Below are 15,648 nucleotides of genomic sequence, written 5' to 3' on the forward strand. Positions count from 1 at the left end.
CAATCACTTGACGGCCCTGCCCAAGCTCATGGAGGCAATAAAAATTCCACAATTCTGTGTAAAAAGTCCAAGTCTGTCCTATCAGTACCATAAAACACAGCCCGGCCCGATAAAAGGAGGAGTCTGGTTACCCACCACGGATAGCAGCCCAGAGCCCAGAGAGGGTCAACTCCTCATCACACACACACTCTCCCTCTCCCTCTCTCTCACTCTCACTCTCACTCTCACACACACACTCTCTCTCTCAAGCATTCCCTCCATTCTCTGTCATTTATTCTTTTCACTCTTTTGTCCTCTCCCTTTCTAACATTCTTAATCACCCCTCAGACGCGCGCACACAGCCCGTTGGACAGGTGCGCTCTGGCAGCCAGCCACGCTGACTCCACCCTCCCACACCCTTTTACCAGAATGCCTTTCACCTGCATGCCAACACACACGGTCACATGACCACATTTGGCCATGCGTACCTGCCACACAGGTATACAGGTGCGTGTCAGGTTTCTGAAGCTGATCTGGAGTCCCTGCGTTCTCCCAGCAGTGTCGGCGCTCACCATTCACAACACACAACGTGCTGAGTTCACGCTACAGTGACGTCCAGGACCCGTCAGCAGGACGAAGCGCCGGGGCAGATCCACCTCTAACCCTGTGTGATTGTTAAACAGTTCAGACTCTTCGTTTCCCTCACACCTGTTCATCTGTCTCTCTCTGAGTAGCATCGTCACTGCACTACTGACATAAAGAGGAGAAGCAGGTTTTATTATCAGCCCCTCAGAGGTGAAGCGTGTGGGTGGTCACTCCTCTGCCCTAAGCCATGTTCTCTAATCATGGAAAGAGTAAACAGCTGTCATGTGGGAATGGCGTGAGGAATGTGTGAGTTCTGCTCAGCGCACTCAGCACACGTCTGATAATCCTGTGTGTGCAGGTCAGTGTCGGGCAGTTTACTGATTAGCTCGGTCCGATCATCTTGAATCAGATTGTAGCACCCACAGAGCATTCAGTCTTTGCAGCCTGTCAGTACTTTCTGATATTCCAGTCAGTGTTCCTCCAGTACTTCAGGACGTATCGGGGGGCGGGTGTGATCTGACCTGGCGGACCTGGTTGCTGCTCCACAGCGCAACTGGTTGTGGTGGATTCCGAAAGATTCGGTGATCACAGTGCCGTTGGCCGTACCTGAATGAGTTTCAGGAGGTTGTGGTGAATAATCCCGTGTGTGTGTGTGTGTGTGTGTGTGTGTGTGTGGATTAATCAATCTGATTAGTTCCTATATCACCTAATCAGATGTCATTAGCGAGGATAATGTGAAGTGCACTGAGGCGTCTCAGACAGCTAGGTGCTGTACGCGTCATGTGTTTTACACATTTAAACTCCAGGGCAACACAAGAGAGGAACATTAACTGTGTGAGGCCCATCAGTTGAGTGCGTGCACACACACACACAGCAAACAGTAACTTTTCAAGAATCCTTTAATTCTGTCTCCCCTCCCCTTTTAACTCTCCAGGGGGGACTAGAGTATAATTAAGCAGACACACACACACATGCACACACACACGTGTGCGCGTGCACACCGTGCTGGATTGTGAAGGGCACATTTGCACACACAGCAGCCTGGAAGCTTGTGTTTTCCCATCATGAGTGACTGCAGCTTCTCAGTCTTCCAGCTGGTGAGTGTGAACACAGGCCAGTGTAGCGACGGTGCGTCCGTGTGCCCGCGACTTCAGCGTCAACAGGATTTATACTGATCATTTGCGTAAGGTTGGAAGATCTGTCTGTGTGTGTGTGTGTGTACTTGGTTGTGCTGTAGTTCCATTTTCTCTCTCCAATGATAAAGTTGTACAGAGTTTGTTTCTCGTATGTGTGTGTCTAGCAGCTCACAGGAGCGCCTATCTGAAATCACGATTCCCGTTTTTGTGTTGCTGACATTCCAGAGAAGGTTTTCCCGCTGCTGGGATCTGTCCTCTCCTTTTGTTATGGGTTGCTAAGCAACCTTTAAGTCAGTCAGTTGTGATCATTCTGAGGTGGGGTTTGTGTTGATGGGAACCCTCACTGTGGAATGTCTGTCCCGGTCTGTGTCTCCTCCTGTTTCCCACAGTGCCCTGGGGCGTCACTGCTGTGGCTCGTCCAGCTGTTGGAGGAAAGTGTTCATGTCCTTCAGAACTCTCTGGTGGCAGACGAGCAGGTGCTGAACTTCTAGGAAGCTTTTACGTTTCACTCCTCCCTCCTTTTGATCCCGCGAGCTCCGCCCCCTGGCTGCGTCAGCTTTGGTGACCGTGTCGTGCGTGCGTGGGCGTGCGTGGGCGTGCGTGGGCGTGCGTGAGCGCTGGTCCAGTGTGCTAGATAGCAGGTTGCAGAGACTGACCCCATCATCACCTTTCAGCGCTGTCTGCAGGCTGTGTGGTGGTCTCCCCTCCACGGGCATCATGTCTGTGTGTCTTACTGAGGGCGAAACACTGACTTGTGCAGAAGTGTGTTAAGATAAAAGCTGATGAATTCAAAGTGTTTGTAAATATTTAAAATATTATAAGAATTTATTTCTGCAATATTTTGCTTGTATTGAATCTGTACAGAAATTCCATGAGCACCATTAGTAAAAGGCAAGGGATTGAGAGTCCACACACACATTTTGACAGTGTAACTGTGTGTGTGTGTGTGTGTGTGTGTGTGTGTGTGTGTGTGTGTGTGTCTGATCTAATGGCAGACCTTTGCAGAATACAGTGGTGGGATTAGCAGGTTGTGGAGTCTGATCACACAGTGTCACATCAGACTGACAGACCTGCAGAGACGGACAGAGCAGGAGATCATCTGTGTCAGACAACAGTGAGCACACACACATACACGCACACATACACATATATACACACACATACATACATGCACACACACACATACATACACGCATGCGCACACATACGCACACATACACACGCACGCGCGCACACACACGCACGCGCGCACATACATACATGCACACGCACGCGCACATACATACAGGCATGCACACATACCCACACACACATACATATATGCACATACACACACACACACACACACACACACACACACACACACACACACACACATATATATATATATATATATATATATATATATATATATATATATATATATATATATATATATATATATATATATATATATATATAATACACGTGTGTGTATATATGTACGTACATATATAATTTTCCACACAAATACATTTTTTATATATAATGTGTGTGTATATGTATGTAGATCCAGGACTCTCTCCCACGCTGCTCCCCTGTACCAAGACTCTGCTGTGTTATGATCTGTTATCCATAAATCTACGTCATATTTTGCATGTGCATTACAGTCTGATGAAGGACGGATCACCTGACAGAAACCTCCAGTTGTGTTTACCTTGGGTAACGTGTTTAGACACATGCCGCTTGTGGACAGATCCATGTTAACATGACATCAACCCCAGAAGATGTTGGCTCCAAATTCATGGCACCTAATTTGCATATGACTTCCCGACATTTTGCTGTCTGTGATGAGAAGGTGACATTCCCCGTCCTGCTCATGCACGTGTGTGTGCACACACACACTTTTTTTTTGTTGTGTCATTCTCCTCTTTCCCGGAACGCTCTTTCTCCTGTGCTCTCCGTGACGTGCTAAGCTTCCAGTCTGTGTCGACTGTGTGCTTGTACCTGGGAATTTCAGAGTACCTTCTGCTCAGGGAGCGGGTGAGCATGTTGGAGCACATCCTGACATCAGTGCACAACACCGGCAGGGCGTAGGTGCTTTTACTGGAAACCTAATGTTGATTTAAAGATTTGGGTTGCCAAAGACTTCAACTTTCATCACCCCAGGCACCTGTTTTGAATAATGATTTTCCAGGTTTTAGAGGTTAATTCCGACCAGATTAGTTCTGGGGTTTCTGACGGGACTCACTGTAGCTGAAACCCGACAGGTACAAAGATTTGGCTCGACTGTGGTAATGTGATGAGAAGATTGTGCTGTTCTATGAGAAATGGATGGTTTTCATTCATGTGGTCCAGTGTTTGGGGATTTTGCTCCGTTGACAAACTGGAACTCTTCCTGTATGTTTCCTTGTGACATTCCTGTCCAAGCTCCTCAGTGCCGGAATGACGGGGCTTCCATTTGCCACCTCCTTGTAAATACGGATCCTTGTCTTTGTGTGACAGTTACGTCAGTCATCTGGCACGACTGGTTTTCTCTTTTAGAGCCCAGCATGCAAAACTCCAACCCTGTCAAAATTGAAACACCTTAATGAGAGAGTCAGTCACGACTCGGAGAGTCACACCTGTAACTGACGCTCGGGCCTTTCACACAAGTTTGTGATGGGATGTCCCTTTTTTTACTCATCTGTCAATCCTTGTGTGTGTGTGTGTGTGGGGGGGGGGGGTATGCAGTAGGCTTTTCTAGTCGGATGTTCTCAGGGATGCAGCAGTGTGAGGTCCTTCACATCTATCTTTGCTCCTCTGGTGTGATGCTGTGACCCTCCACTCTCTCTTTCTCCTCACCTTCCTCCTTTTGTCCATGTTAAACATTAACGGTAAATCCTGGTCAGACATTCTTTTGCACAACTGCCATGTTTGTTTGTGGGTGGACGAGGTATTAAACACCAGATGTGTGCTGGAGACTGGGATGAACACAGTAAGACTGGTTAGGAGAGAGGGGTTGTAATGTGCGGTGGAACATGCTGCAGTGTGTTGTAACTTTATATAAAGGGTAGTGTGGTAAAGAGTAAGGTGACGTGAGGCTGTATACACACACACACACACACACACACGTTTGAGTGAACCTATGAGTACACAAACGTAGTCCTCCCTCTAGTGGAGATGTTGTGACTAAGTCATAAGAGTCTGTGTAGAGAAAGCAAGTTTGATCAGTCCAGTGTTTATAATTTATGTGTGACATTTCAAAGCTGTTTAGCATATCATTAGCATCTCATTAGCATAGCCTCTTATTGTCTGAACTGAACTGGCTGATAAATTGTGCTCCCCCTGTTCTATGCAGGAATGCTATCAGCTCAGTACAGCAACTGATATCTGCAAATTTACACTCCTGCCTGGATCTTCCTTTTGTGTGTGTGTGTGTGTGTGTGTGTGTGTTAGATTAAGGTCCGTGCGGTTACAGCAGACACTACTCTCAGAGCCTGCGGAGGACCACACTAAACACTTGCTTCAGACACCACCCAACACAGAGACGAGCTCTGTAAGTCCACTGGCCTTGTCCAATATGACTGTTAGTCCAAATTAGTCCAGAAATTGAAATTAGTCTAGTACTACATGTATAGCACCACACTGGAGCTGTAAGCTAACTTTAACTTTAAGTCTCTCTAAAAAGCCCCTTATAGCACCTTTTAAATCTATTCTGAGCATTTATCTAGGATACCTGTGTGTCACACGCAGCTCCGGGGGCTGACCCTTCTTTTTCTGATGCTGCAGCTGTTCCCAGGGGATGAGCGTGAGCTGCCAAGGTGTATTGTGGGTAAAGCGGATCACATTGAGCGACTGAGGTTTCGAGAGCAGGCACTTATCACCTTGTTGCGGATGCTGGGAGAAGACGTGGCTAGGTACCAGCAGAAGACCGTGCAGCTATACCACCTGACCAGCAAGCTGACCAACGGGATGCCAGGGAGGAGTCGCCTGGATGCTACCATGGTAACTGCTGTGCTAGCAACTCTGCTCTGATGCTTCCACAAGCAGCCAGTAGGTGGAGCTGCGTTACAGTCAACAGTGGTGCGGGAGATGTGTGTCTGAGCACTCGCTCACTCTAGGTGATACTGTTGTCATGGTAACATCCTTATATTATCCCATTAGCGAGTCTGTTACTCTTAATTTGTATTGTTACAAACTGAATTACAGCTAGAAGGTGCCAGTTGATATAGACTGCACCTTTTTAATAACCCTAATCCATCTGAAATAAGATATAGCTTTAATACAGACAGCACCTTTAATATTTACTGTGATTCAGTCATTTACTGTGTTGTGGACTGGGGATGGATGGATGGATGGTAAATTCCACAGTATATATACACACATGCACTCACACACACACACACACACACACACACACACACACACACACACACACACATATCATGCCCACACGCGGTGTGAGGTTGGTGCATAGGATTGCAGAAATGTAGGTCAATACGCATGATAAATTCAGTACCCTACTAGGGCACTAGTGCGGTGACATATGAATACAATATACTAGTCCCCCCGCATATATACACTCGCACGCACAGTCTCTCTCGCACGCACGCACAGTCTCTCTCGCACGCACGCACAGTCTCTCTCACTCGCACGCACGCACAGTCTCTCTCACTCGCACGCACGCACAGTCTCTCTCACTCGCACGCACGCACAGTCTCTCTCACTCGCACGCACGCACAGTCTCTCTCACTCGCACGCACTCGCACAGTCTCTCTCACTCGCACGCACTCGCACAGTCTCTCACTCGCACGCACTCGCACAGTCTCTCGCACGCACGCACTCGCAGTCTCTCGCACGCACACGCACAGTCTCTCGCACGCACACACGCAGTCTCTCGCACGCACAGTCTCTCTCGCACGCACGCACGCACAGTCTCTCGCGTACGCACGCGTGCACACACACACACACACACACACACACACACACACCTACCATATCAGTCCTTGTTAATGTTAATTAATGCTTCCCCATTCTCTGCCTTCAGTGCCAGTGTGATGATACTTGGCTAGAATGGCTTACAGTATGTAGCCTTGGAGTGTGCAAGTGTGTGTGGGTTTACGTGTGTGGGTGTGTGTGCATGCATGCTGTGGGAATGAGACAGATGCCCTATTAATGATCTCATCTCCCAGTGGGTTTGTCGTGTCTCCGTGGGCTGACAGCCATGACGATGTCTCCAAAGTGCCTCAGCAGACCAGACTGTCCCCACCCAGAGATGCCCACCGTGGGGCAGCAAATGCCCCCCGCCGTCTGGGGCAGCCCTGACCCGATCCCACGCCTCCACCACCTTACCTCATTAGCATACCAGGGCCCGCCCACTGCACCCTCTGCGCACACACACAGGCGCCACTGCTAGTGACTGGGGGTGGGAGCTGCCGTTGCCATGATGATGCGCTTGGCAACAGTTGGGCAGCATTGTTTGGGTGTGGTGTCGGGATTAGCGCACTAGTGGTTTAGTGATTTCCTGTGAGTGTATTAATTACAATAAGAGTTCAGCACTGAAGCAGGTACAGGGGAGAGGCTTGCCCAGACGGGGTGCGTGTTCCCCAGCGCTAGCTGAGTCGCTGGATTAGGCCAGATATTTTTTTCACCTACGTAATCTGTTGGAGATTAGCCAGTGGTGCTGTCTCACATTATCAGACTTCTACTGTTTTTATTTATTCATTTACAGTTTGTTCCACTGCTCGGCTGCGTCTGTCTGTTTTTGGAAGGGCTTTCGTCGGAGGCTGTGTCATGTGTCTGCTGGTGTAAATGCCAGGTGTTGATCTGTTTGTGGAGGTCAGCTCCATCACTGTCCGCTGAATTTGTCAATTGCGTCACATCGAGTAATTCTGGCATCTACGTGCGTTGGCTGTCGGTTCATCTTTCGTGCTTTTCTCAGATGTGTGTGGACTTTAACCTTTTGACTGTCAGATCATGTCACCCAGCGGTCCACTGACACCCGACCTGTCTCCTAAAGGACATGAGCAGGGATGACCCCTGTCACTTTAATGAACGTCCTCACTCTGGTCCCCTGTTCGTCTGAGCCGTGTGTCCTGAGATGAGAGCTTTGTGAACCAGCGTTTCGGCACTCTCTCCTCCTGGATCCAGTCCCGTCTGAGTCGATCTGGCAGACGGGCCGTTTGGGAGTCCAGCAAGTCAGATACATTCCCAAAATGAGGCCACATGTGCTGCAGACAGACCATGTTGACAATTATCGGTGCAGATAGACATCTAGCTGCAGACAGACAGTGTTGACCTTTATCGCTGCAGACAGACAGCTAGCTGCAGACAGTGTTGAAGTTTATTGCTACAGATGTTCTCTGTTCCCTCGTGAGCTCAATGAATGTTGGCAGTGGAAAGTGTGTGTGTGTGTGTGTGTGTGTGTGTGTGTGTGTGTGTAACTAAAGGTTGGTGTGTTTCTCAGGGAACAGACAGCAAAGACGCACTGCATAACTTTGAACTTTCAAATGGACACGTTGTCATGACGACTGTAGAGGGACAGATCAGCGTGGAGGACAGGAACAGGAGAGACAGGAAACTGGTCAGGAGGGCCAGTCTGACGCGCTCAGGAAGCGTCAAACACCTCATCCACAAGTTCTCGCCCAGCACCTCCCCCAAGAACTCTCACACCAACCTGGCACAGGAGGCCAAAGGTGCAGGTGGGGCAGAGGTCAAACCAGGTCAGGATTCGGCCAGTGTCCAAGAAAAGGACGGAATGAGCGATGTGAAGATGAGTGAAATCCAGATTGCTGTTCCCATGGTGACCATAACACCTCCATCAGGAGAGAGGGCTGGGGCCGGTGGTGGGGGCGGAGTCTCACCGGCGGTGGACTCCACTGCCCCAGGTCTCCTGCTCAACAGCGGCCCCCTGGCTGCCCTGGTATGTGCTGCGCCTCGGCAACCAGGAGCGTGTATGTGCATGCAAGCGAGGGCCTGCCGCGTGCGGATCGGTGGGCGGGAGGTTCCACGGCTAACTGCCAGGCTACTAACCCAGGAGCCCCCATGCATAAGCACTTTAGCAGTGGAAACCATTACTGCATAAGCCTTTAACATTTTGCCTCAGAGGTGACTGGCTTGTGTGTGTGTGTGTGTGTGTGTGTGTGTGTGTGTGTGTGTTTTCTCAAAGCTTAGTTTGCTGACATGCATCGCTTTGCACAAGCTGTTTTGCTTATACGGCGCACACGCACACTTGCAGACCTGTGTGTGTGCGTGCTGCTCCATATGTGTGTTTTAGTGCACACACCACAGACTCACACATGGCCAATCATGTGCATCTCTTCCAGGACACTCAGGTGGACACAGACAAGCACTTGGACAGCCTGGTGTCAGACGAGCCCAGCTCGCCTAAGACCACCACTCCCAGCCCCAAGTTCTTCCTGGCCGACATGCAGGGCGACGGTGCCAGCGGTCCAGGTGGACCCACCAGTACCAATGGCGTGGTGGCCAATAACTCCCTGAGCCACTGGAAGTCGATGGAGTCCCTCATGCCCAGAGACTGGGACAGCAGCTCCAGCATGGTGAGGAATTAGGGTGTGCAACTAGGAGGGTTAAGACTGGTGACGGCACTGTCTGGGGGGGGTTAAGACTGGTGACGGCACTGTCTGGGGGGGGTTAAGACTGGTGACGGCACTGTCTGGGGGGGGTTAAGACTGGTGACGGCACTGTCTGGGGGGGGTTAAGACTGGTGACGGCACTGTCTGGGGGGGGTTAAGACTGGTGACGGCACTGTCTGGGGGGGGTTAAGACTGGTGACGGCACTGTCTGGGGGGGGTTAAGACTGGTGACGGCACTGTCTGGGGGGGGTTAAGACTGGTGACGGCACTGTCTGGGGGGGGTTAAGACTGGTGACGGCACTGTCTGGGGGGGGGGTTAAGACTGGTGACGGCACTGTCTGGGGGGGGGTTAAGACTGGTGACGGCACTGTCTGGGGGGGGGTTAAGACTGGTGACGGCACTGTCTGGGGGGGGGTTAAGACTGGTGACGGCACTGTCTGGGGGGGGGTTAAGACTGGTGACGGCACTGTCTGGGGGGGGGTTAAGACTGGTGACGGCACTGTCTGGGGGGGGTTAAGACTGGTGACGGCACTGTCTGGGGGGGGGTTAAGACTGGTGACGGCACTGTCTGGGGGGGGGTTAAGACTGGTGACGGCACTGTCTGGGGGGGGGTTAAGACTGGTGACGGCACTGTCTGGGGGGGGTTAAGACTGGTGACGGCACTGTCTGGGGGGGGGTTAAGACTGGTGACGGCACTGTCTGGGGGGGGGTTAAGACTGGTGACGGCACTGTCTGGGGGGGGGTTAAGACTGGTGACGGCACTGTCTGGGGGGGGTTAAGACTGGTGACGGCACTGTCTGGGGGGGGGTTAAGACTGGTGACGGCACTGTCTGGGGGGGGGGTTAAGACTGGTGACGGCACTGTCTGGGGGGGGGGTTAAGACTGGTGACGGCACTGTCTGGGGGGGGGGTTAAGACTGGTGACGGCACTGTCTGGGGGGGGGGTTAAGACTGGTGACGGCACTGTCTGGGGGGGGGTTAAGACTGGTGACGGCACTGTCTGGGGGGGGGTTAAGACTGGTGACGGCACTGTCTGGGGGGGGGTTAAGACTGGTGACGGCACTGTCTGGGGGGGGGTTAAGACTGGTGACGGCACTGTCTGGGGGGGGGTTAAGACTGGTGACGGCACTGTCTGGGGGGGGGTTAAGACTGGTGACGGCACTGTCTGGGGGGGGGTTAAGACTGGTGACGGCACTGTCTGGGGGGGGGTTAAGACTGGTGACGGCACTGTCTGGGGGGGGGTTAAGACTGGTGACGGCACTGTCTGGGGGGGGGTTAAGACTGGTGACGGCACTGTCTGGGGGGGGGTTAAGACTGGTGACGGCACTGTCTGGGGGGGGGGTTAAGACTGGTGACGGCACTGTCTGGGGGGGGGGTTAAGACTGGTGACGGCACTGTCTGGGGGGGGGTTAAGACTGGTGACGGCACTGTCTGGGGGGGGGGTTAAGACTGGTGACGGCACTGTCTGGGGGGGGGGTTAAGACTGGTGACGGCACTGTCTGGGGGGGGGGTTAAGACTGGTGACGGCACTGTCTGGGGGGGGGTTAAGACTGGTGACGGCACTGTCTGGGGGGGGGGTTAAGACTGGTGACGGCACTGTCTGGGGGGGGGGTTAAGACTGGTGACGGCACTGTCTGGGGGGGGGGTTAAGACTGGTGACGGCACTGTCTGGGGGGGGGGTTAAGACTGGTGACGGCACTGTCTGGGGGGGGGGTTAAGACTGGTGACGGCACTGTCTGGGGGGGGGTTAAGACTGGTGACGGCACTGTCTGGGGGGGGGGTTAAGACTGGTGACGGCACTGTCTGGGGGGGGGGTTAAGACTGGTGACGGCACTGTCTGGGGGGGGGTTAAGTGTCCACACACACTGATCCAGCGCGTGTCTAACAGTTGCATCTCTTCATCCACAGACATCCAGTGTGGAGAGTCCCGTCAGGACATTTAACAGCCCCTACTCCACCCTCTCCCTGGACTACAGCCCTGTCAACAGAGTGTCAGACTACAAGGTAACTCGGCATTACACGATGACACTTCATGGACACAGACACCAGGACTACGGTCTCAGTGTAAATGACACATTAATCAACCAGACTGGGATGACCCTCTAATGCTGTAGAGAGGGTTACCACACTGAGGTCACGTTGAGGTCACATTAAGGCACGTCTGTGTATCAGGTCCCAGAGCTGATGTCTCCGGTCTCCTCCGACTACAACGCATTCGGTCTGAACCGAAGTATGAGCTCGGGGGCGTCTCCCACAGTGCTGTCAACCCGGGGACGCTTCTCCACCTATGAAACCCTCACCAGGAGACGAGAGGTGTGCTGCTCTGACGTCACAAAAAAAAAACTAACCATGACTAATGATAACCTGAACTGAAATGCTCACACATTTGAGTAGCACATCGCATAATGACTTCATGTCTTGCTAAACTGCCAGTGTAACATGTTTCAGTCAGTTTACACTGCTAGTGGGCTAACAGGGCCAGTGGGCTAACACTGCATTGTTCATTGTTCCTCTTCAGGCTGTCCCCGCCCACCCATTGCTCAGAAACAACGTTTCTGCCAAGCGTGATTACATCGAGGAGCTGACCAAGCAGATGGAGGCACTTCAGAGAGTGAGTGAAAGGCCACGCCCACTCACCCCTTTATTCCGCACACTAAGAAACCTTCAGAGGAACCTGTTGATCTCTCCCTCCCTCTCTCTCCCCCTCTCTCTCTCCCTCCCTTTCTCCTGCTCCCTCCATCCCTCTCTCTCTCCCTGCAGAGGAATCAGTTTCTGGAGGCTGAGAGCATTGAGCTGGATAAGGAGCGAACACAGATCCGTTTTGAGATGCGAGGTCTTCTGGTGAGCAATGAGGACCTTCTGCGGATGAACACACAGCTGCAGGGTGAGCTAAAGAGGATGAGGGACGTGATCGTAGACCTGGAGAGCAGCAACAACGTCCTGCTGGAGCGTCTGAAAAACATGGAGGTCAGAGATGGCCCCACACACACACACACACTCTCTCTCTTTCTCTCTCTCTCTCACACACTCACACACGTACTGAAATCCATGTGACTCAGGTGTGTGTGTCTGTGTGTGTTTCAGGTGGAACTGAAAGATGCTAGAGTGGTGATGGTAGAAGCAAACACTCAGGAATATGCCTTCAACTTTTTGCAACAGTCACTCAAGAACAAAATACAGGATGCAGAGGTGTGTGTTTGCCTGCGTGCGCGTGTATATATGTGTGCGCGTGTATATATGTGTGCGCGTGTATATATGTGTGTGCGTGGGGGGGGAACAGGATTCTCTGGAGAAGCAGACGCTCCACACCCAGGAGCTGTCAGAGAAGCTGTGGCTGACTGAGAGGAAGTTGGAGGAGATGGTGATGGAGAAGGAGACCAAAGGCAAGAAGACCATGGAGCTGAACGCCACTGTGGAGAGACTGGAGACAGAGGTACACACTCACACACACACACTCTCTCTCTCTCTCTCACTCTCACTCTCTCACTCACTCACTCTCTCTCTCTCCCACACGTGTGTGGTAGCTCGCGGAGGTGCTCCAGCAGAGCTCCCAGGCCAGTGCAGAGCTGAACCTCCAGCAGAAGCTGCGCATGGACACACAGATGAGGGTGGAGGAGCTGGAGGAGAGCATGATGGAGAAAGATCAGGAGGTGCTACGCCTGCAGCAGATCACCAGCCGCCTGCAGGGGGAGGTGTGCCCAACACATATACACACTCGTGTACGCACATACGCACATACATACATGCATACATACGCACATGCATACATACGCACATGCATACATACGCACATGCATACATACGCACATGCATACATACGCACATGCATACATACGCACATGCATACATACGCACATACGCACATGCATACATACGCACATATACATACGCACATGCATACATACGCACATACGCACATGCATACATGTGCGCATACATAAATACATACACGTGCACATACATACGCGCATACATACATATACGAGCATGCATGCACATACATGCATGCGTACATGCAAATACGCACATACGCACGTGCACGCACATACATACATACGCACATGCACGCACGCACGCACACACATACACATGCACGCACACATACATACACATGCGTGCACACACATACACGCACATACATACATGCATACGTACGTACATGCATACATACAAGTGCACACACATACATACACATGCATGCACACGCACGCATACACACACAAAAACCCACATGTGCACACAGACACACACACCCACAGACAGATTCTCACACACACACAAATGTAACACACCCTCATCTGTCACACCCATATAATCCTACATGCCACTGGAATCTACAATGTCATTGATACTTTACCACACCATAATCCTCCACTGGTGTGCTTGTGTCTACGTGTCTGTGTGTGTTTATGTATGCAGGTGTCTGATAAACTGCTGGATAAGGAACAGTCTCTGGAGGAGGAGATTCAGCTCCGAGAGCGTGCGCAGCTCCAGTGTAAACAGGCCGAGCGCAGAGTGGACGACCTGCAGATGGAGCTACAGACCGTAATGCAGGCCAAAGACGACCTAGTCAAACAGCTCAAACAGGCGCAGGTATGCAGCTCAAACAGGCCCAGTTTCTTACATGGTTGCTTAAACCCCATTTTATAAGGTAACGTCTCTGACTTGACTAGTTGTAAGGGTATGTAACGCAGTCAGTTACATCTCTGCACATCTGTTTGGAGTGTACGAAACACACACATAATGTCCTTACCTGTTTCAGGAAAAGTTTATTGATCTGGAAACTGATCTGGAGGAGTTGCAAGAGAATGAACAGAGATCAGTGAGCAAACTCAAGAAAGCTCTGGACCAGGTCCGTGCGTGCACACACATTTACATTTACGGCATTTAGCAGACTCAGAATGTAGTTATAGACCAAACTGTAACTATAGATTGTAGTGCTGGTTTGAAGCGTGTGTGCGCATGTGTACAGATCTGTGAATTACTTGAATGTTTGTTTGGTTTTGTTTTCTCAGTCTGAACAGTTCCAACTCAAACTAATTCAGCAGAAAGACCTTAATGACCAACTGGAGTGTGAGAAAATCATCCTGGAAAAACAGGTATTACGTGTGTGTGTGTGTGTGTGAGAGACAGTGATTTATAGTTTTATAGATATTACGTGTGTGTGAGACGGTGATTTATAGTTTTATTTATGCCAGTATGTGTTATTTTTGGATTGCGGTGGTGAGACTGTGTGTGTGAGATTTATAGTTTAGTTGTGTTTGGATCACTGTGTGTGTGTGTGTGTGTGTGTGTGTGTGTGTGTGTGTGTGTGTGTGTGTTGGTGGTGATGACTGCTCTATTTGTGTTCAGGTGCGAGAGCTACGAAGTGAGATGGAGGAGTTGCAGAGTAACATGGTCCAGGAACACGTGGTCACTAAAGCAGAGATGAGAGCTAGAGAGTTAGAGAATACACTCAGAGTGGAGGAGAGGTATACACACTCTCTCTCTCTCTCGTACACACACTCTCTCTCGTACACACACTCCCCCCCACACACACACTCCCCCCCCACACACACACTCTCTCTCTCGTACACACACTCCCCCCCACACACACACTCTCTCTCTCTCTCTCTCTCTCTCTCTCTCTCTCTCGTACACACACTCCCCCCCACACACACACACTCTCTCTCTCGTACACACACTCCCCCCCCCACACACACACTCTCTCTCTCTCGTACACACACTCCCCCCCCACACACACACTCTCTCTCTCTCGTACACACACTCCCCCCCACACACACACTCTCTCTCTCGTACACACACTCCCCCCCCACACACACACACTCTCTCTCTCGTACACACACTCCCCCCCCACACACACACTCTCTCTCTCTCGTACACACTCCCCCCCACACACACTCTCTCTCTCTCGTACACACTCCCCCCCACACACACTCTCTCTCTCTCGTACACACACTCCCCCCCACACACACACTCTCTCTCTCTCGTACACACACTCCCCCCCCCACACACACACTCTCTCTCTCTCTCGTACACACACTCCCCCCCCCACACACACACTCTCTCTCTCTCTCGTACACACACTCCCCCCCCACACACACACTCTCTCTCTCTCTCGTACACACACTCCCCCCCACACACACACACTCTCTCTCTCTCTCGTACACACACTCCCCCCCACACACACACTCTCTCTCTCTCTCGTACACACACTCCCCCCCACACACACACACTCTCTCTCTCTCGTACACACACTCCCCCCCACACACACACTCTCTCTCTCTCGTACACACACTTCCCCCCCACACACACACTCTCTCTCTCTCGTACACACACTCCCCCCCCACACACACCCACACACACACTCTCTCTCTCTCGTACACACACTCC

The 15,648-nt window shown here is 51.4% G+C and overlaps 1 protein-coding gene across 3 annotated transcripts in view; it reads left to right on the forward strand.

Annotated features, from left to right (window-relative positions):
- Window positions 1-777: 777 nt before the first annotated feature.
- LOC118240903 (uncharacterized) overlaps window positions 778-15,648 on the forward strand; it is a 19,188-nt gene continuing 4,317 nt past the window's right edge. The window contains exons 1-18 of one of the 3 annotated variants that reach the window (XM_081704191.1): window positions 1,614-1,661; window positions 2,090-2,176; window positions 2,696-2,814; window positions 5,118-5,217; window positions 5,451-5,666; window positions 8,128-8,583; window positions 8,987-9,220; window positions 11,164-11,259; window positions 11,428-11,568; window positions 11,774-11,866; window positions 12,016-12,222; window positions 12,340-12,444; window positions 12,536-12,688; window positions 12,780-12,947; window positions 13,675-13,848; window positions 14,018-14,107; window positions 14,271-14,354; window positions 14,608-14,726. In XM_081704191.1, coding sequence (XP_081560317.1) covers window positions 1,629-1,661; window positions 2,090-2,176; window positions 2,696-2,814; window positions 5,118-5,217; window positions 5,451-5,666; window positions 8,128-8,583; window positions 8,987-9,220; window positions 11,164-11,259; window positions 11,428-11,568; window positions 11,774-11,866; window positions 12,016-12,222; window positions 12,340-12,444; window positions 12,536-12,688; window positions 12,780-12,947; window positions 13,675-13,848; window positions 14,018-14,107; window positions 14,271-14,354; window positions 14,608-14,726 — 2,675 coding nt within the window. In that variant the 5' untranslated portion in view covers window positions 1,614-1,628. Of the gene's footprint in view, window positions 2,177-2,695; window positions 2,815-5,117; window positions 5,218-5,450; window positions 5,667-8,127; window positions 8,584-8,986; window positions 9,221-11,163; window positions 11,260-11,427; window positions 11,569-11,773; window positions 11,867-12,015; window positions 12,223-12,339; window positions 12,445-12,535; window positions 12,689-12,779; window positions 12,948-13,674; window positions 13,849-14,017; window positions 14,108-14,270; window positions 14,355-14,607; window positions 14,727-15,648 lie in introns of all 3 variants that reach the window. The other 2 variants (XM_081704190.1, XM_081704192.1) reach the window with 2 other exon arrangements.

This window comes from Electrophorus electricus, chromosome 21 (genome assembly GCF_041902795.1).
Source record: "Electrophorus electricus isolate QZ-2024a chromosome 21, ASM4190279v1, whole genome shotgun sequence".
NCBI classification, from domain to species: Eukaryota; Metazoa; Chordata; class Actinopteri; order Gymnotiformes; family Gymnotidae; genus Electrophorus; species Electrophorus electricus.